Below are 21943 nucleotides of genomic sequence, written 5' to 3' on the forward strand. Positions count from 1 at the left end.
ATCAGAATTTTAGGGACGCCAAACCGCATTACCACATTCTGCCAGACAAACCGTTTGACGTCTTTCTCCTTGATAGTTGCTAAGGGCTCTACTTCAACCCATTTGGTGAAGTAGTCCGTAGCCGCGATAAAGAACTTCCGGTTGCCTGGTGCCGTTGGGTGTGGTCCTACTATGTCCAGCCCCCACATCGCAAAAGGCCAAGGGCTTGTGAGGGGAAGAAGTTCTCTGGCCGGCTGGTGAATTTGGTGGGCGAACTTCTGACACCTCTCACATTTGCGAACATATTTCTGAGCGTCCGCTTGCATGCACGGCCACCATTACCCTTGCGAAATAGCCCGGTAGGCCAAAGTTCTGCCCCCGATGTGACTGCCGCATATGCCTTCATGAATTTCGTACAGGAAAGCTTCCATGCTGTTTGGGTGTACACACTTGAGATAGGGGCCGTTGAAAGACTTCTTGTATAAAGCGCCAGATGGAGAGAGCCAAAACTGCTCTGACTTCACCCGGACTTTATGCGCTTCCTTTTTATCTGCTGGAAGGGTCCGCTCCTTGAGGAAGAGGATAATAGGGTCCATCCAAGAAGGACCCTGCTCGGTGCAAAGTACCTCTGTCAGCTCGGTTTCCTCGATACTTGGCCTTGGAAGATATTCAATCAGGAGAGGACTGGGAGATGTTCGATCGACCATGGAAGCCAGACCGGCTAACTCATCCGCACGGCCGTTGTCTTCCCGGCCAATTTGTTGGACCTTGATTGCCTGGAATCGCTTAATGTGTTCTCTCACTAGAGCTTGGTATTTCGCCATTTTGTCATCTTTAGCTTCGTAAACCCTAGACACTTGGTTGATAATGAGTTGGGAATCGCTGTAAACCATCAGCTCGGATACGTGCACCTGAAGGGCGCTCTTGAGCCCGGCCAACAGCGCCTCGTACTCAGCCTCGTTGTTTGATGCAGGGAACCCGAGGGTGATGGAGTGTTCAATGGTCAGACCATCTGGTAAAATCAGAACTATGCCTAGCCCGGCATCGTGACGGTTCGAGGCTCCATCTACAAAGAGTTTCCACATTTCGCCGACAAAGAGCTTCCAACACTCTGAGGGGTCCTGGGAGGCTTGAAGGTTGAGGGGATCGCGGTCGCTCGGTTGTTTGGCTTTAGTTTCAATGCTGATCAGTTCCAATTCCTCCTCCCTCGGAGATGCGGCACCAGACCCAACAGGTTGGTTTGTTATGCCCAAGGCCGTCGCCACATCGCCGGTCTACAATATCATGCCGGTTGGAGGTTCTACGGCGGGGCGCACAGGTTCCGCGTTGCCAACATCGCCGTGCTGTGTAATTTCGGTTGAGCCTGCATTCACCTCCTCAGCTGCCGTGGCAAGATCCACCAGGCATATTGGATGAATGCCAGGTGAGAATTCAGAAACGAAATCGGCCAAGGTCTGTGCTTTTATGGCAGTTCGTGGTTGGAACTTGACGTCAAATTGTCCCAATTCGACCGCCCACTTGAGGATTCGACCGGAGAAATCCGTCTGCTCGAACAAGGCTTTGAGGGGGAACTCGGTCAAAACGATGATTGTGTGAGCATGAAAATAGTGCGCCAATTTCCTTGAGGCCATCATCAACGCCAAGGCAAGTTTTTCCAGCGGCAAGTATCTCGACTCTGCCGGTAGCATGGTTTTGCTAACGTAAAAAATGAGGAAATGCTGGATGCATTCTGACCGGACAAGCACCGCGCTAACTTCATGCTGAGAGACGGCCAGATAAAGGTAGAGTTCTTCGCCGGGCTTTGGCGTCACCAATAATGTAGCAGAAGACAGATATGTCTTTAGCTCGGCCAAAGCCTTGTCGCATTCCTCGTCCCATGAAAACTTGGATTTTAAGGCTCGAAAGAAAGGGCGACAGCGATCTGATGACCGGCTTATGAATCTGTTAAGCACGGCTGCCATACCGGCAAGATGCTGCACGTCCTTCGCCGAGGTTGGCTGCTTTAACTCTTGTACGGCTCTGATTTGTGTGGGGTCTGCCTCGATGCCTCGGTTTGTGACTAGGAAGCCCAAGAATTTTCTGGATCCCATACCAAAGGCACACGTGGACGCATTCAAGCGTAGCTTGTGCTGTTTGAGAATGGCGAACATCTCGGCTAGGTCGGTTAAGTGGTCTGCTTGATGTCGGCTTTTGACCACCATGTCATCGATATAAGCCTCCATCGTCCGGTCTAGCATAGGAGTGAACATTTTGGTCGTCATCCTTTGGAAAGTCGCCCCGGCGTTCTTCAAACCAAAAGGCATGACTCGGTAGCAGAAGAGTCCCCTTGGAGTAGTAAAGGAGGTGATTTCACGGTCGGGGCCATGCATGGCAATCTGATGATAACCGCGGTAGGCATCCAAGAAACTGAGCCTGCTATGTCTGGCCGTTAGATCCACCAGCTGGTCTATTCGGGGTAGGGGAAAGCTGTCTTTAGGGCAAGCTCGGTTGACGGTCTTGTAATCGATACAAACTTGCCACTTTCCATTCTTCTTGGGCACTACGACCGTGTTTGAAATCCACCGAGGATAGTGCACTTCCTGAATAGCCCGTGCCTCAAGCAAGTTCCTTACCTCCTCCGTGACTACCTCGGCGTGGTGCAGCACCGATCTTCTCGTTCTCTGAATGACCGGCCATGCACCGGAGAAAACATTGAGGTGATGACAAATAAAGCTTGGATCGATGCCGGGCATGTCGTAGTGCGACTATGCGAAGACTTCGATATTTGCCATCAAGAACTCTACCATTTCGGTTCTTTCTTGGGCGGTAAGGCTTGATCCGAGCAAAAAGAACTTGTTCGGACTTTCCGTGTCAATCCGCACTTCTACCAACTCTTCAACAGCTTTGTCCTCAGCCTTGGCGCCCACATCTTCAAGGACTCCCTGGTCCTCCGGTCCTTTGATCATTTGGACGAAACCTTTGGCAGCTCGGCTCCCGTTCACTGCCACGAAGCATTGCTTCGACATGACTTGATCACCCCAAATTTCCTCAATTTCCCCCATAGCCGAAGGGAATCTCATAACGTGGTGGTAGGTCGACGCTACAGCTTGCATAGCGTGAAGCCATCCCCTACCGAGGATCAGATTGTACGTAGACGGCACTTGCAGTACCCAGAACTCCACTTGCTTGACCACGGTTTCGGCTTTGACTGGTAAAATTATCTTTCCCAAAGGCCATTCCAGTTGCGAGTTGAAACCTACCAGTGGCGAAGTCGCCGGAGCCAAGTCTGTATTACGGAGTTTGAGTTGCTTGAACACATCGTAGTACATAATCTCAACCGAACTTCCCTGATCAATTAAGATGCGCTTGACATCGAACTCTTTGATGCGAAGAGTGACCACTAAGGCGTCGTTGTGTGGCATTTGAATGCGCTCCAGGTCCCTGGTAGAGAAACTAATCATGTCTTTTTGCTCGGTCTTCCTCCTTTTGATCGCGGGCTGGACTGACAAAACTTCCCTCATGTGTTCAGCCTTTTTGATCATTCCTCGGAGCTCGCATGCACGCGCCGGCTCCACTATGCCGTGGATCACATTAACCACTCCTTGAGGGGGCGCCTCCAAGTCATCCGGTCCATGCGGATCAACCAAGGCGGGATGCGCGGCCGTAACTAGCCCATCAATGTAAAGATCCAAGTGTCCGGCTACGACTAACTCCTCCAAGTGTTGCTTCAGAGGCAAACAGTCCTCTGTCCGGTGTCCTTGCTCCCAATGATATGTACAACGGTACCGTGGATTGAAGTCCTTTTGCGCGGCGCCTATCTTAGCAGGAAACCAGACGTAATCCTCGTCACGGATTTCACTAAGTATGCGATAAATTGGAATTTTGAAGACCGTGGTGATGCCCGTCCGAGCTTTCAACCTTCTGTTCGCAGCAGCTACGTCATCGCGGGGGTATTCAGCTCGGTCATTCCGACGGCCCCTTCCCCGGTTCTGATGATTTGACCCACGGTCAGATTCCTCGACGCAATCATTTGGTCGGTTAGACTCCTGTCTGACCGCGTGTACCTTGCCAGCCGACCTCTTGTCTGTTACCACCGGAGTTGTCTTCGCGGTGGATGCCGCCGCATCGTCCTCTACCCGGATGTGCTCATTGATGCACTGCATTAGTTGGCCCATGGATGTCGGCTGGTTTATGGTAAGCGAGTCCCGCAGCCTATGTCCGGCTGGGAGACCGCGCTTATATTGGGTGATGGCCAGGTTGATCGGGCAATCTAAAATCTCGTTGAAGGTTTCCCAGTAGCTGGAGTTGTATGCCTTGAGTGTGTCACTCGACTCTATTTTGACACTGAGAAGGTGGTCCACCTCCTTCGGTGTTTTGGTGTTGGTCTTGAAACGAGTCACAAATGCTTCTGCCAACTGTTGCCACCTTTCGAAGCTTCCCTCTGGCAGCCTCTCAAACCATTTCAAGCCTAGCTCACCTAAACTTGATGGGAAGATAAGGCACATAAGAGCGTCATTGCGCCTATGTCCGGCCATGACTTGCCGGAAGTGGCTTACATTCATGTATGGATCGGTCTTTCCGTCATAGAGCGTAAACTTGGGCTAGTGGAAGCCCGTGGGGAGAGGAGTGGTTTCTATCTCAAAGGAGAAGGGGGTGGCGCTCAGCCGCACCAAATCTGTGTCTAGATGGAGAGGCACGGCTGGGCGGGGTGGTGGTATTATGACCTCTTCACTGGCGCGGCCGCCGAAAGATAGCCGCTGGAGTGCCGGTACCCTTTGAGTCTTGTTAAAATCCACCTACTCTCCACCTACTTCACCCACTTAAACCTACTCCACTAAAACCTAACCCACTACACCACTACCACCTCACCTACTCCACTAAACCTAACCCACTACACCACTACCACCTCCACTTCACCTACTCCTTACCTACTACACACTCACCCTCTTCTATATATAGGAATCATGAATCATTGTAATAGATATAACATACAACAATCAATATATCAATCAATAATAATACATACAATTTATTCTCTCTCTTTCTCTATACATTATTTCTTACATGGTATCAGAGCTGGTTTAAAACCTAATATTTTCGCTTCCCCGGCGGGCGGCAACCTCACCTTAGCCGCCCGCCGGACCTCAACCTATTCCGCTGATAAAATCAACAAAGATTTGTGCAACTGTAGTCATGTGTGAGGCTGATGGAGAAGAATTCTTCACCTCATATGACGAGACAGTCTGGAACTGGAAACACTGCAACATTCTGCTCTGGAATTCTGCAGCAGCTAGATTATAGCTTGGTTGAGTGCCAAGCTTTGGTTCTTCCACCCACTCTTGAACTTGCCCAGCAAAGTGTGAAGGTTCATGCTTGTGTTGGAGGGACTAGTGTGCGCGAAGATCAGCGCATTCTCTCCAGTGGGGTTCATGTTGTTGTTGGTACTCCTGGTCGTGTGTTTGACATGTTGCGGAGACAATCACTTCGCCCTGTTTACATCAAAATGTTTGTCTTGGATGAAGCTGATGAAATGCTGTCACGAGGTTTTTAAAAATCAGATCTATGATATTTTCCAGTTGCTGCCACCCAAAATCCAGGTTGGGGTGTTCTCAGTTGCTGCCACCCAAAATCCAGGTTGGGGTGTTCTCTGCCACAATGCCACCAGAGGCTCTTGAAATCACCAGGAAATTCATGAATAAGCCTGGAAAGAGAAAAAGCTCATGCTAGGATTTGCGAAGTGATTCGCTGCAGGAATTTTGGCTTTGGATGAAACCCTTACCATACTCCACTCATTCTCTCCAACTGTTCTAACTTTTTATTTTTATTATTATTATTATTATATCAAATAATCAATCCACTTTATCACATGGGTTTGTCCCTCTCTCTCCTCCATTTGATTTCAAAAATCACTTATTTTTATTTATTTTTTCCAAGTCACTTTTCCTCTTTTTTAAATACCCCACTTTATTTTGAAACAATCGCACTGATGTTTTTCATATAATCCATCTATAAATATTTTTTATCTATTTTCTTTCTCCCTTGTTTTCTTTCATTTTATTTTTATTTTTTCAACAAAACACTCCCAAAAAAAAAAAAAAAAAAACAACATTTTACAAACTTGTCATTTCTTCATGCCGGGGATCAACCCCGATCAGCATTTTACACCATAAAAAAAAAAAAAATAAAAATATAAAAAATAAAAATAAAAAAAACACAAAACAAAACAAAACACAACCAACACAAATCGGAACAGTGGGATTTTTCTTCTCGCCTATTCTGCCGGTCTTTTCTTCTTGCCACCGTCTTGGGCGGCCCTTGCCGGTGTTGCCTCCGTGTTTCCCACTTCACTGGGCATGATCACTACTCTCTGCTCCTCCACTGCAGCATATGGCGGCCCTCCAAATCGGAACATAAAACTGGCCTTCCGCTTCAGCTCCTTGTTTTCCGCCTTTAGCACACTTATCTCTGCTCGCGCATCCTTATACATGCGTTGGAGCAGAGCCAGTTGGGCGTTTAACTGCTGCACCTCATTTGTCCTACTCTGCAGCCGGTTCGCTCCTTCAAAGGGTCCGACAAGACTCTGTAAACTGTCCCGACATTGATTCCGGTTAGTTTCTACAAGGGTCCGACAAGACTCTGTAAACTGTCCCAACATTGATTCCGGTTAGTTTCTACAAGGGTCCAGCAAGACTCCGTAAACTGTCACAACAACTGTCACAACAGTGTCTGCTACAACGGTCCGACATGACCCCATAAACTGTCTTCTACATCGGTCTGACACCGCCATCCAGTGTCCTCTACACCGTTATGACACCACCATACAGTGTCCTCTACATGGTTATGACATCCAGTGTCCTCTACACCGTTATGACACCACCATACAGTGTCCTCTACAACGTTATGACACCACCATCCAGTGTCTTCACCAATGGTCTGACACGACCATACAGTGTCTCTTATCCTCTTTTATTTTTATGTATTTTCTTGTTTTGTTACTCTCTCCAAACTCAAGTTGGTTAGTTCCTATCCCCCTTGAGTTTGCGGGGGGCTGTTAAAATCCACCTACTCTCCACCTACTTCACCCACTTAAACCTACTCCACTAAAACCTAACCCACTACACCACTACCACCTCACCTACTCCACTAAACCTAACCCACTACACCACTACCACCTCCACTTCACCTACTCCTTACCTACTACACACTCACCCTCTTCTATATATAGGAATCATGAATCATTGTAATAGATATAACATACAACAATCAATATATCAATCAATAATAATACATACAATTTATTCTCTCTCTTTCTCTATACATTATTTCTTACAAGTCTCCTACCGGCGAGCCCGCCCGCTCCTTCAAGACTGCCTGCAAGTCCTCCGAGTGAGCGGAATAGGAATACCTTGACGTCGTCGCCGGATGTGAGGGTTGATAGATACTATCTTGCGCGCTAGACTTCTCTACAGGCGCGTCGGATTCTCCAACCCTGTAGCTTCTGGTGATAGAAAGGGAGGGAGTGTGCCGCTGGCTCTAGCTGCCTGAACGGCGTGGTTGGGTGTGCTCACTGTGGTCTCCCACTCCAGCAACACCCTTCCCTTTGACATATCGTTTGAGATCTTCCATCTCCGCCGCCATTCTCCGGATGACGGCGTCTTGATCCCTTAACTTGTGCTCCAGACGCCTGGCGTGCGATTCTTGTCGCCGCCGGTGCCCGTCTGGGCTCCGAGAGCTACCAAAACTTCTACCGCGCGTCTCTTGAATGTCCTCCTAGCGAAGTCTCCAGGCCTGCCATGTTTGGAACGGCGGGGAGTCCGTCTCTTCGTCTGGCTGACTCCGGAGTAACACCGTTGATGGCGGACAATGGTATCTCGTCGTTGTTCGCCATGGAAGGCGATCAGATGAGCTTGGAAGACAAGGTTTTGTCTATCAAAGTTCCCACAGACGGTGCCAATTGTACGGAGAAAAGATATTCGTCGCTGTCTGTACTCCTTTCGTCCAAGCTCTGAATCTATCTGATCAACCTGAGAACACAACGGCGATGAGCTACCCGGCGGTGTGTTGCCGGAAAACCCCTCCGACGGTCAAGTTAGCACACACTCAGAGAGAGAGAGAGAGAGAAACTCAATGAATGCAAGTCTATCTCACCAAATGATGTTCCATCCTCAGCATGGGGGGCGCAGTCAAGCTTATATACTTTCGGCGCTTATATCTGCTCCCATTAGTCTTTTGACACGTGGAGCTGCTCTCCCATCTGTCAGCACAAATCCCACAATCACCACCTAACCAAACCGCCAGACAACATTAACAGGATCTCGGCAAATCGGCGGAATCACCTTGGCCTTCCACGTCCGTGTTGCGTAACGTGCCCGAGTGCTCCACTCGCCGAGCTCCATAACAGCCGAGCTTGGTAGCATTCCGGCATAACCGAGTTTAAGATAAGCCGAGCCGGTGAACAGAAGACTTTACCACCGAGCTAACCATGCTCCCTCAAAACCTGTGTAGCAGATGCTCATCTCGGCCCAGCAAGTCCAAATTCGGGGGAGTTCGGTCAATCACATGGCCGCGGACCTTAGGCTTCACCTCCAGGGAAGCCCCAGTTAGCTCGGCCTAGACAAGGGGCTGGGCCTCGACCGAGCAAATCCCACTCCAAATCAGGCCCAAGTGATCTCGGCCCAAACATGCTCGGCCCTGACCTGTTCGACCTCTTCCACGGTTCAAAGCCAGATTATAAATCTCCCTATCACTTCATGTATTGGTCGTGTATTCCTTTATAACTATCCTTTGTACACACATGCATTATGAAAATTTGAGAAGATAGTAATTTAATTGACATGTTTAAGAAAATTATTATCACAATGTCTTGTTTGAAATTTTTGTATCTTTTAACTGATATGTGTACATACAGACACACAACTAATGTATATTACAAACACGCTCTTATATCAAGTAATATACAAGAATATTCTAATATGGCGATCAGTGATATCAGAGAGTATGAATTATCATGGAGCCAAGTTGATTGCTTGAAAAGTATTAATATTTTAACATTTAAGATTTGATTGTTTGAGGGCTTACTGTGGCTTAAAATGTCTCATATGTACTGCATCATGCAAAATGTTACTTTGGATGACAGCTGGTGATTCCGTGGGAAGCCATTGCAACTGCTTGCAGTGACTTGCTGCAGGAGGAGCCTCAAAATGCATACAAAGGGATCAATTATAACAATGGGAACTTGAATGCTGTAGGGAGGTTATGTCTATCTAATAGTCTTGACTTAAATGCATCATCCAATCATCTTCATGAGCATCCCAGTTCTGGTTGCCCCCCTTCATCATCACCTATTGAGATGGCAATGGCTTCTATTTGTCTTGTTACCATTGATGACGGAGTATGGGCATCTGGTGTTTTGCTCAACAATGAAGGCCTTATTCTTACAAATGCTCACCTGTTGGAGCCATGGAGGTTTCGAAAAGCAACTGCAAATGGCGAAAGAAATGAAACCAAATCAGAGGTACTTTTCACCCCATCTGACGATTCTTTGCCTTCTGGGCACGAGGAAATTGGTGGTGATCAGAGGTCTCAGGGATTGTTGCCAACAAGATTGAAGACCACACCTTCTGTTGTTGATGATGGTGGGGGCTATAAATTCGACTGGAATACAATGCATAGAAGCATACGCGTTCGCCTGGATCACACTGACCCTTGGATATGGTGTGATGCTAGGGTAGTGTATGTTTCTAAAGGACCTTTGGACATTGCCCTACTGCAGCTTGAGGTCGTGCCAGATCAGCTCTGCCCCATTGTTATGGACTTCACATGCCTGTCCCCAGGATCAAAGGTCTATGTAATTGGACATGGACTATTTGGTCCACGATGTGGTAAGTCCTTTGTTCATTTTTTGTTGTGTTTGGATATTCAATGGAGACAAATTCATTCTTCTATGTTTGGATTTTGGATAAAATTTGGAATGATATGCCAACTAAATCCTTTATTATTTCTATTGTTGATGGTTAATGTCATTGCAATGTCTTCATCCTAGTCCTAGGACTTCTACATAAGTACTCCATCAGACACTTGTTACATTTCAGCTTCAGCATTCTTAAGGGATTTTTGCAGAAAATCTGAGAGGTCTGTGCTTGTTATTTGCATTTTCTCAATTAAGATCTAGTAAGAGTAAAACTATAGGGTTTCATACTTAACAAATTGACACTAGTATTAGGGTAATATAGCCTCTCATACATACTTAAGGTGTAGTCTTCTTAGTGTTCACTAAAAAACTCGAAACAGATTTGATTGTGTGAGATGGCTTTGCTATTGCTTGGTCTAATTGTTTAAAGCTTGGGGTGCCATATGTGTAAACATGGGTACAAGTGTCTTTATTTTTATTTATTTGTAAAAAGAACACTGGTTTGACTATGAGGGTAAATAGTTTTTTGGCAAAATAATGCCAAAAATATCAGCATCCTTGAATAATGAGGATTACTTTCCACATTTATGCCCAGGAAACATAGTTATAGAGGATAGATTTATACATTCAAATAAATAAATAAACAAACAAAAAATTAGTACCATTAATGGGTGTTTGGGACGGGTTAGATTGGGTACTTACCTAACATTTGGCATAAATGCACAAAGTTGTTGCCCTTAGATTTATATATTCAAACGCTAAGGAGAATAAATTGGACTGATTATATTTCCATATAATATTCAACCACGTGCTTACAAGTTTATATGTTATAGAGTAGATTCTTACAAAATGAAGGAACCCAGCTCTTTGGTATGCTGAGAACTCCTTGCACTTGGTTTTGTTTTTAATTTTGCATCAGACTTTTCTCCATCTGCTTGTGTTGGTGTCGTGGCAAAAGTTGTTGAAGCTAGGAGGCCTCTACCGTACAGAACCAGCCAACAGTACAATGTATTTGGAAATTTTCCAGCAATGCTAGAAACAACAGCAGCTGTGCATCCTGGTGGTAGTGGTGGTGCTGTTGTCAATTCAGATGGTCATATGATTGGGCTTGTGACAAGGTATGATAAATGAAACTGTGCAATTTAAACATTCTTGCTCACGAAGATTGTTTAAATATGCACATAATTGCCTTACTCTACTGTTGTTAATGAGAATTTCCCCAGGAAGCTACCGCGTCATTTTTCTTGTTTCCTTTTTGCTGGATGGTAATTTTGTGATGATGAGCATGGAAAGAAATAATGACAAATATGAAATTTCACAAGCATGTTTAGGGTATCATGGAGTGAAGTTTGGAATAATTTTGTGTTTTTAATTGTTTATTTTAATTTCGTATGTTGGACAAATTTTATATCATTATATTAGGTTTTAGTAGTTAATAATATTTTGTAGTTACCAGATAGTTATGGTTTCTAAATTGGAGTTCTAATTCTTTTAAGAACAGGAAAAGTCTAATAGCTTATAAATAGGCATGTAATCTTCCTTTTCAAGATGGAGTTGATATTATGACAACTTGAGATTATGTTTGGATGAATTTGCGTAACCCTTGTGAGGGTGAAGTGTTCTTCTCTTTCTTCTTCTTTGTGCACATACCCAACTTCCAAGTTACTATTCTTGGCTATTGGTCAATCAAGTTCAAATCATCCCTAACCTTTTTCTTCTACCCTTTGCTACTAAATCCACATTTAAAACACCATAAAATAGCCATTGTCCAAATAAATCCAGCCTAGGTTCTCTGCAAATCCTGCAACTTGATGCTTTAAAAATCAACTCAATTTTACCCTCTCCCTTTTTACAAACACAAATAATTCTTCTAGCTCTTAAAATCCTAGCCTAGAAGCTTTCCATAACCAAAATGCACCACAATTCCTATTGTAAACAACGATACTCCAAATTTTATATTCTCCAGCCTATTGTTCTATGGTACTGGAGGAATTGGATGGAAAGTCGTGGTATCATGACATCAGGCAGTACATGAAGACCAGGGAATATCCTGAGGGCACCTCAAATGTCGACCAGAAAACTTTACAGAGACTGGCCGCTGAATTCTTCCTCTGTGGCAACGTGCTGTTCAAAAGATCTTTTCAAAAGAAAGATAGGGTTTGTGTGTGAGAGAGTTCGCAGTTCCTTTCCTATCCAAAACATGGAACACACGTGACTCCATGGTTGATGGGAGGGTTTGCCTCCCAACCCCCGCTAGCTTTCAATTCGAGTTCCACTTAAGACTGTTCCGTGTGGCTTCTTAAGTAGACATGGGCCCAAACTTAGATACTCCCGATAGGTTCTCTATCACTCCCATTTCTTCAAATCATAAACTCAACTCACTAAGTACTTTAATTATAGACCAGTTGTCTCCTCAACAAAGAAAATGGAAATGCACTAGCTTAGCAGGCTTGAAAGCAAAGTTGTCCTGCAACATTTTGTTTTAGTGGTTGGTGGCTAGTGAGGCTGGTGAAGACAGCGTTCAAGCTCATGAGGAGATTCATGTCTTACCTACCGTTGAGCTAGATGGCATCTTCAAGAAGTTATCTAGTTGGCTCACTAAGTCGCAACCTAATGTTTTAAAGAAAATAAATATAACGCAAATGGGGATGAAAACAGAGTTTGTATATTTCATTTTCAATTGATATTCAAATTCCTTTCATAGCCATTTGAGAATTATTTTATAAGGAGACATTCATTGTGTAGCCAAAATAAGGGGAAAAAGGACTGCATATGTCTGGAGATTGAGACAAGGGGTTGGTTACTTGATTCATGCATTCTTACGTAAAATCAAGAGGAAATTGAAATCTGAAATTAGTTGAAGCATCAGTTGAAGAAACAATTAAACCTTTTGTGTTTTTTTTGAAGGATTAGGGTGTGGGTTTGGACTATTAGTCCCACCGGACTAGTAGTCTATTGTTTGTTTGAAAAATTTTGTTCCGGACTAATAGTCTCCCCAGACTATTAGTCTCACAAATATGGGACTATCTTATCCCATGGGAGAGGGTGAGATTATTTCCATGGGATTGGTATCCCATGGGATTAGGCTCTGAAATGTCCATTTTACCCCCATGCTATTACTTAGCAAACAATTAGAAAAGGGTAAAATAGTCTTTTGAACATTTATAAATTATTTTTTTAGTATTGTTAATTTAAAATTATATATTAAATAAAAAATTTAAATTATAAATTATAAATTTAATTTAATTAAAAATAATAAATTAAAAATTATGGCCTTATAAATTAAATTTTTTTAGTGTTGTTAAAAAATTAAATTTACATATTAAATAAAATTATTTTTTTAGTGTTGTTAATTTAAAATTATACATTAAATAAAAAATATAAATTATAAATTAAATTTATTTAAAAATAATAAATTATAAATTATGGCCTTATAAATTAAATCTTTTTAGTGTTGTTGAAAATTTAATTTATATATTAAATAAAATTATTTTTTATTGTCATTAATTTAAAGTTATATATTAAATAAAAAATATAAATTATAAATTATAAATTTAATTTAATTTAATTGAAAATAATAAATTAAAAATTATGGCCTTATAAATTAAATTTTTTTAGTGTTGTTAAATTATAAATTATAAATTATAAATTATAGATTACAAATTTAAAAGTATATATTAAATAAAGATTATAAACTATAAGGGTAAAATAGTCTTTTGAACATTTATCCTTATCCAGTTCGTCTAACTAAACATTAGATTCACTAAAAAATAGTCAAATCCAGACATCTAATCCCATGACTAAACAAATATAGGATACAAATCCAATCCAACTAAATAGTCCGGGGACAATGTATTTCGAGACTAACAGTCCGATGGATTACAATCCCCTCTTATGTCAGATAAGTCTCTTTTTAAGGCTCATCTAGTGTGCCTGGAATGCTGTTGTCCATATTTGTACATTTTGACTGATACTGCCTTGCTATTTTTAATCAAAAAGAGTTAAGAGTTGCAAGGTATGATCGCTGTATAACCACTAATTCAGGGATTGCATGATAGCTGTTGTATCAAAGATAAGACAAGTACATTTAGTTGGTACCCATAATTTTCGGCAACTAAGGGTTGGAGTTGACTCATCTCCAGTTTTGCCCTTTCCCAGCTAAACATCATATTGCACTGTGGTTCCAGATTAGCGTTTCTGCTTTTCACCGTCAAATTGATATGCTCTATATCGTCATGTGAGGCAATCTGATTGGTGATTGATTGATGATATGTAATGAAAAAGGGTGCTTCAGGAGCAGGTTTAAACCATATGTTTTGGCTTTTCACGGACATGGACATGGACACGGACACACACTGGACAAGGTGATTTTGAAAAAATTAGGATATGAACACGGTGGGGATCCAACAAATTTTTTTTGTAATATTTGCTACGTATATGGATACAAATTTAGGATGAGGAGATATATAAGAGGTATCAATGTATACAAGGGTGTATTTTTCTTCTTTTTTTCCTTCACTTTCCTCCCTCTTTGTTTTCATATATTTTATTTGACCTTAAATCATCTTTCTGAAATTATAAAAAAAAAAAAAAAAAAAAACTCACTAAGGCGTGGCCAAAAATAGGACACGCGTGTCTGTGAATTGTCCCCAAGGTGTCTTGCAAAAAAATAATAATTAAAAAAATTAACACGGCATGTGACGTGTCCGACATAGACACAACACCCATTTTGAATTGTTGGTGCTTGATATAGATTGAAGGTAATGAAGTTGGGGCAGCCAACTCACACATACTGTTGTAATATTTCTTGTTTGGTGTGATATATATTATTGACAGAAAAAACGTCGGGTTTGTACCTACTCTGGTGTATCATCAACCTTATCAGTTAAATTCTTTGGTAGGAAATATGAAATTGCATAACCTACTTTGTTTTTGTGGATTGATAATAGTTTGTGTAAAATTTGGTCGAAACTCCTGTTTGCTATTAGTATTATAAATTCTGAGAATTTCACTGATCGTTTTAATCTATGACATCTTAATTGCTTGCAGATTGAACTTCCTATTTAATGAGATATATTGTTGATGATACAGTAATGCAAGGCATGGTGGAGGGATGACAATACCACATCTGAACTTCAGCATTCCATGTGCAGCTCTGGAGCCTATCTTCAAGTTCTCAAGAGGTTACTTAGCTACACCCCGCACAAAATAATATCTTTTTGTTTTGTTCTCCATAAAATTTCTGGGCTTGTTTTTAGTTATAGATAGTTCTGAACATTAGGGTTCATTTGGGAAGCGGCTTTTTGGCTTTTTACAAAAAAAAAGTGCAAAAAAGTAGAGAGAATGGAAAGGAATCTTTGATTTGTTTGTATGGCATTTTGACTTTTTGGCTATATTATCCTGTTGCCAAACAAGACCTAAATATAAATATTTAGAGAAGGGAAGAGCAGATTATTTTATTACACTTATCAAAAGCTCAAGGTCATGCACACACCTAGCCTGGCCCAAGCTCGATGATGGGTCAGACCAGCCCAAAAATATATGGGCTCTGTCTGGGCCGAAGGGTAGGAGGACCTATGGCTGGCATATAAGTCCAGTCCAAATGGCTATTCAAAGTCCGACCCTGAAGCCCGAATTTTCGTATTATAATGCCACCTTTTTCTATTTAATCTTGAATTTATTAGAAGTCCAACTTAGGGCCAAATTAGGCTCAAATTGGCCTACCCCGACCATAACCCATATTTTAAGCCCATGGGTAGGACTTGCACTTTAGGAATTTAAGATGGGCCAGCCCAAGCTCAGGCTGTTGACCAGCCTAAGCCCATGAGGGCTTGATCCAACTCATTGCCTATAAGCCTGTGAGCGAGTTGATTTGAGACGAGTAGTAGGTTATCTGAGCCAAGTAGTATTATGTTCAAGCTTGGTTTAACAACCTAACGAGCTTTCAAACTTGGCGTGGTTTTACATAACGAGACAAACACGAATCGAGTTCTAGTAGCTTTGATTCGTTTTACAGCCTAGTTGCTGAGGCGTATCCTAGTTTCTTGGATGTATCCGCTGAAAGTAGCTAGAGATATGCAAGTCAATTCTGATTGACCCCTTTTGCTCCAACAGACATGAAGGATTTGTCACTCTTAGAAGAACTCGACAAACCTAACGAACTCCTTTCTTCCGTATGGGCTTTGATGCCGCCATTGTCTCCAAAACCGGGCCCGCCATTGCCGAATCTGCCACAGCCACTGCCACTAGATATCAACAAAGACGGGAAGGGCTCTCGATTTGCTAAATTTATGGAAGAAAGGCAGGAAGTTTTCAGGAAATCAAATCAACTTGGCAAGATGAAGAGGCTTTCTACAGAGTTTATTCCAAGCAAGTTGTGACCCATCAATACAAGCGAGAGATGAATTGATCCACATGGAAAAGAATGAAAATGTTGTGTATTCCTTGGAATTGAGATTTGTAACTTTATCAATGTTGTTTTATGTGATTGAAATAATCTTTTATATACAAGTACCATTGTTTGGCTTTACACTCGTGTGTGACACACTGATTGTTTTTATTTGCAGTTTATTTAGCTTAAAATTTGAATTCATGCATTTAAGCACTCATACTTCAGAAAAATATGGTGTTTGGTTCCACTTTTCAGCTTAAAAAGCTCAAAAAGCCGAGGACTGTTTGGTTGTGCTTTCCTTTTCTTTGTTTTCATTTTTTTTTTTGTGTTTTCAGAAACAAAAGTAACGATATGTTAAAACAACAATGATTTAGATCACTAAAAAATACATCACTAATAGCATTAATGTATTGGAAATGGCAAAAAAAAAAAAACCAGGCATAGAAAGTGGGCGGGGTCTACTGTCACATCATTAGTGCTCCTTCTAGTGCTTCCTTTTTAGTACTCTTAAGCATTTTTCATGTTAAAAAATACGCATCGTTTTCTTCCACTTTCATTTTTGAGAGAATTACTCTATTTGATTTGAATTTTTGAATAACAGTTTTTTAGTTTTCAACTTGTATTTTTTTTATTTTTAGTGAATTTTTTTAACATATTAATATTTTTTAAAACTTTTTATAACTAATTAATTTAGGTTATAAGAACACTTAAAAAGTATAATATTTGTAATTTCTTTTTTTTTTTAAATTTACTAAATACAAATAAAATACAAAATTTCAACATATTTTCATATTTTTTTTGTATTTATTATTATTTTTTAAAAAAATTCATAATATTTTTTAGTTTAGGTGCATCTAAAAATTAAATAAAAAATGACTAAAATGTGGGAGGGGAAAAATTTGTTAAAAACAACAAAACATGAAAGGAAAAAAAAAATCAAAAATTTAAAAAACAATTCAAAACCAAAACAATCTTCAAAATAAGTTTTTGATGTTTTTTTTTAAAAATCGAGTTGTTTTATAATTTGTTTTTCATTAGTAATACTCAACTTCTTTTTTTTAAGTTGGACATTAATTTTTTTTACCATTGGGATTTTAATATTTTAAAAGCTAGAATGAGCATAATACTTAGACCATTGGTTCAAAAAAATTTAATTTGAGAATTTTAATTTGTCAATTAAATTAATTTTTTTTTGAATGAATTATTATGTGATACTTAGCCCCTTGAATTAAGTTCAATTAAAAAAAATTAATTAAATTAAATTTAAAAAAATAAAAATAAAGCTAAAATGAACTTGGTTATTTTTTTAAAAGTTTTTGTGAGATGTTTTATAAATGATGAAAATCTTGAGGGAGACCGGTGTAGTTATGTCAAAAGTGTAAGGTCATTTGTATTTATTCACATCTCAAGGGAAGCAAGTGTTATTTACCTATATTAAAATAATGAAAGGAAAAGATTGCAATTTTAGGGAGACTTTATCTTTAGATATCACATCTCATAATCAATAACAATCATACATTATTTTTTCAACAAATTATTGATGAAGCTGAGTTAAGTGTTATGTGAATTAAAATGAGAGTCCAATATAATTATGTTCAAACTGTGAAACTTGTACTTTTTCTAAATTTTAGGAGAGATCAGTGTATTTATCCATAAAATTACTAACATTAGCAAAATCAATTAGTTAATCTAAGAGAAGGGGAAATTTATCATTAATTTCAAAACTCGGGAGTGGTATGTCTTTTTCAAAAATATAAGAGAGAAATTTATATTTTATATAAATTTGAAAGGGTGTAGTTATAATTGAGTCTTGCTAATGACAGTTCTAAGGGCAATCAATAAGAACTACAGCATGTCAAAATATTTATAATTTCAACACAATTTTCACATATCTCAAAATACTTTTAAACATTTCAATATATTTTTTTACACATGTTTTCAACACTAAGGTATTGCTTGATAACTTGATTAAGCACTTAAAACTCTTTTAAGTGGAAAGTTAATTAAGTCTATTTAATAACTACAAATGGTATCATTTCAAAATTTAAGTGACTTTTAAAATTTAAGCTAAAAATTAAAAATATTTTAAGTGATAGAAAGTTACTTAATTTCGATTGAATTTGTAAATACTTATACATAAGTATTAACATACATCGTTATGACCTTACAATCTCTACCATCACCATCACTGCCGTTACCGCCACTATCATCGCCACCGCGACCTCCACAACCATTACCACTGTTGTCATAATCGCCACTATCATTTTACCGCCACTATCATTTTACCACCACAATAACCACCGCTATTATACCACCGCCGCCACTCCTTTTTATCACCACTATATCACCCTTTTACTATCATCACAATCACTATTCGTTTGGCTATGTAGGTTGGGTTGAGACTAAGTAGTTGTTTGGCATGTGTTAATGCTATTTTAGTACATCATCTTATTTGAGTTACAATTATCTTATTTGAGTCACATCACTTCTTATTTGAGTCACATCACTTCTGTAAATCAAAGTATAAAGAATGCAGCGGAAAAATATCTAGATCATACCTTTAGATGATAGAACCTCGTGGGTAAATCACGTGCTTCCAGAATCCGATAAACCAACCCAGCAGTGAAGTGATATTACAGAATGAATATCACCCACACAAATCACAGTGCAAATGACTTGATCGTTGTTTTTGGGAGAGAGTCAGTATATGGATAAAACTCAGATCATACGTTGTTTCTCTCATAATCACCCATAACCCATATACCAGATATATAATATGTTATTATTATCTATCCATATCAGTAATGGAGATAATATCTGTATCCTGAGTGGTTATCCTAAAGAGGTTTGAATTCAATTTCAAAACCTATTTGGATAAGATTCAAATTCAAATTCAAATGGTCATGCCACATGGGCGCCCATTACTAACATCTCCCACTCGCACATGAGTTGGCATGACACTGCCACATCTCTATCTCAATCTCCCAAAAATAAACAATCTCATACTAGCCACTGCACTGTGCGATTGCTGAGAACACCTGCATGTGAGAGCTCTATACTAGAAACTCAAAATGAGCCAGCATAGAGACATCAACCCAAAAAGAATAGAAATAGTGTCTCATATACCCCAGACCCATCTAATTACACCGGTCCAAAAAACATCTCTAATCTCTCAAAAAGAGCATGTTTGACCCTCTCAATTCTTGCAATATATTCACACTCAATTCGCTTTTCATACAGAGCGATGTGAGTTGCCGGCAGTGAATATACAACGGTGGTGTAATACTAGATGATCTTCCTTTTGCCCTCATGCCATTTAGTTTAGGATTGACTACTTTCCCAGTGATGTCCCTTAAGGCCGAATCATACATGACCGCAGGCAACATACCAAAGTAGCAGAACATCAATCCCTTACCTTATGACATAGTCAAAAGTCACAAAAGGGTAAATAGTGAAGTCATATCAATAATGACACGTAAGACTCACACGGTGAGGAAGTAGGGATCCATTCTCTCACCTCATTACTCGGTCGCTAAGCACATATAGTATGAATACATGCTACGGTGGAGTAACTCTTCCATAAAGAGTGACGTCATACTCGATACACCATACAAATATTAGTCTAGTCGCTTTGTAGCGCCTAACCCGAATTCTCTATTTGCTCGCCTTCTAGGCGCCAAATGAGATCTCGCATCTGGCTAATCATAACAGGCACAACATGGAAAGTAGGTACTAACATCCATGTTTGGTCCTTAACACGACCTCATCTTGGTTATAACCAAGGCGACATACATAGTGGATGATTTAAGCCTCTCTTGGCTCCAAATAAAAATAAACCACCAGTCTCATCCTTGCTCGCTCCCAAGCGCCAAGGGCGATTGCTCGTGTGAGTGAGCCAATCTTACCTGCTGACATCATCATCTGCTAATCATTATGACACAAACCATAATAGTGTCAACATCCCATCATCTCAAAATAAGTGATCGATTTAAAAAAAAATTGACCACAGCTTGCGCAATTATAGATTCCAAACATAAGCCTTATCAGCACCTCTTACGATAAGTATATACAACGGAATCCACCATATGCGCCTCACATGAAATGATTTAAGATCACTACCTCTTGCGCAATAACCTCTCTAAAGATATTTTTGGTGACCAATTTGCGTTCATTCTTAATGCGCCCAACTAGCGCAGATGTGCCCAACTAGCGCATTGAATTTTACAATGAGCAAATTAATATGCTTCTAATAAAGCATTTTATCCACAGTCTAATGAGCAAGGTCAATGTCTAAACAACTCAGTTGACCATTTACCAAAGATAACACTTATCATGCCAAATACGCCCACATAGCGTACTTTAGGCTCCTACAACAAAGAAAATCAAGGAATATAGGTCCTCCCAAAGACAATCCGAGGATTTACTGAATAGCTAAGGCTCTGGCTTTTACCGATAGGTAAGTCAATGGATTTGCAATTTTGCATCTAGAATCATTCTAGGATATTCTCTATGTAAGTCATCGAAGACAAATCGAGAATTTTCCTAAAACAATCCCTAAGGATCGTACATCCGAGCATATAAATTACATCACCCATGTCCATCATATCTAAAATAGAGGACTGCCCACCCTAGGTGGCGACAACCTTATAAATTCCTGGCTCATAATGACTAAGTAAGGAAAAACTTCTTTTGGACCATTGATCATGCCTCAGTGGTCTTCATCGATCATCGTTGCCCTATCATGGCTTGACGAAATCTAAGAACCACTGTTTGGATAACTGCTTTAGGCTGTAAAAGATTTATTGGAACTAGCAACCTTTTTGAGCTCCTAAATTTTCACCATAAAAGCAAAAGGTAAATCACTACGGATCTACTTATCCAATTCTCTAATGAGAAATTGGGTCACAATGTCCACAAATCAATGTTCCGAACTTATGTCAATCATAGCCTAAGTCAAAATAACCTCACTCCCCAGGAGGAAGTCTTCTCATGGTCTACACTTTCCTCAATGGTGCGACCTTTCGGTATCTAGCAAGCCTTATGCCTCAACAATGACTATCCAAATTACGCATAACTTTATAACAGTTTTGCGTCATAGTGGAAAGTCAACCAAAAAATGGTTAATCCTCAAAGACTTTGTCTTAAACTGCGCAACATTGATCCACTTTCTAAAAACAGGGGACTAGAGCCTTAGGCATTATCCTAGGCTCTTTATCATCTTGCGGAGCAATCATGAATGTTTTCCTCTCAATCACCCAGTGATGACGTGGAAAATTTTCACATTCGCTACCACGCAACTAAGAATGTAGAGTATTCTTCTCTAATGGAGTAATCCATTAGTAGGCACATCGCTCCCACTGTCCCTAGGATATTGGAAATTTCTTTCCATTCTCAACTAGGCTACATAGAGCGCTATGCTTGGAATTCTCCATCTTATAGAGTTCCAAAACTCTATTCACGTCACCTTTACTAAGAAAACTTTATGTGACTTAGTTACACTACCACAAAGCTGCTTACCTATATGCGCATGACCCGGAGGGTTTGCATGACCTCATACAATAATGCGCCACACGACCCTTTATGTTTACAAGACAGCATACAATAATGCGCTATAGAACCTTAGGTCTGAACTTCGCAATCTTATGAGAAGTAAAATAAAGATAAGCGCTTAACGGTTACAGATC

General features: G+C 40.4%; 1 protein-coding gene across 7 annotated transcripts in view; it reads left to right on the top strand.

The window, feature by feature from the left end:
• The window catches only part of DEG15 (protease-like protein), a 30237-nt gene extending 13840 nt beyond the window's left edge, over positions 1-16397 (top strand). For 5 of the 7 annotated variants that reach the window (XM_028218994.2, XM_028218996.2, XM_028218993.2 and 2 more), the window contains 4 exons: positions 9095-9839; positions 10788-10986; positions 14960-15051; positions 15983-16397. In XM_028218994.2, the coding sequence (XP_028074795.2) occupies positions 9095-9839; positions 10788-10986; positions 14960-15051; positions 15983-16248 (1302 nt within the window). In that variant the 3' untranslated portion in view covers positions 16249-16397. Of the gene's footprint in view, positions 1-9094; positions 9840-10787; positions 10987-14917; positions 15052-15982 lie in introns of all 7 variants that reach the window. The other 2 variants (XR_014340454.1, XR_014340453.1) reach the window with 1 other exon arrangement.
• Positions 16398-21943: the final 5546 nt, after the last annotated feature.

This window comes from Camellia sinensis, chromosome 9 (genome assembly GCF_055761805.1).
Source record: "Camellia sinensis isolate YWXY chromosome 9, ASM5576180v1, whole genome shotgun sequence".
Classification (NCBI taxonomy): Eukaryota; Viridiplantae; Streptophyta; class Magnoliopsida; order Ericales; family Theaceae; genus Camellia; species Camellia sinensis.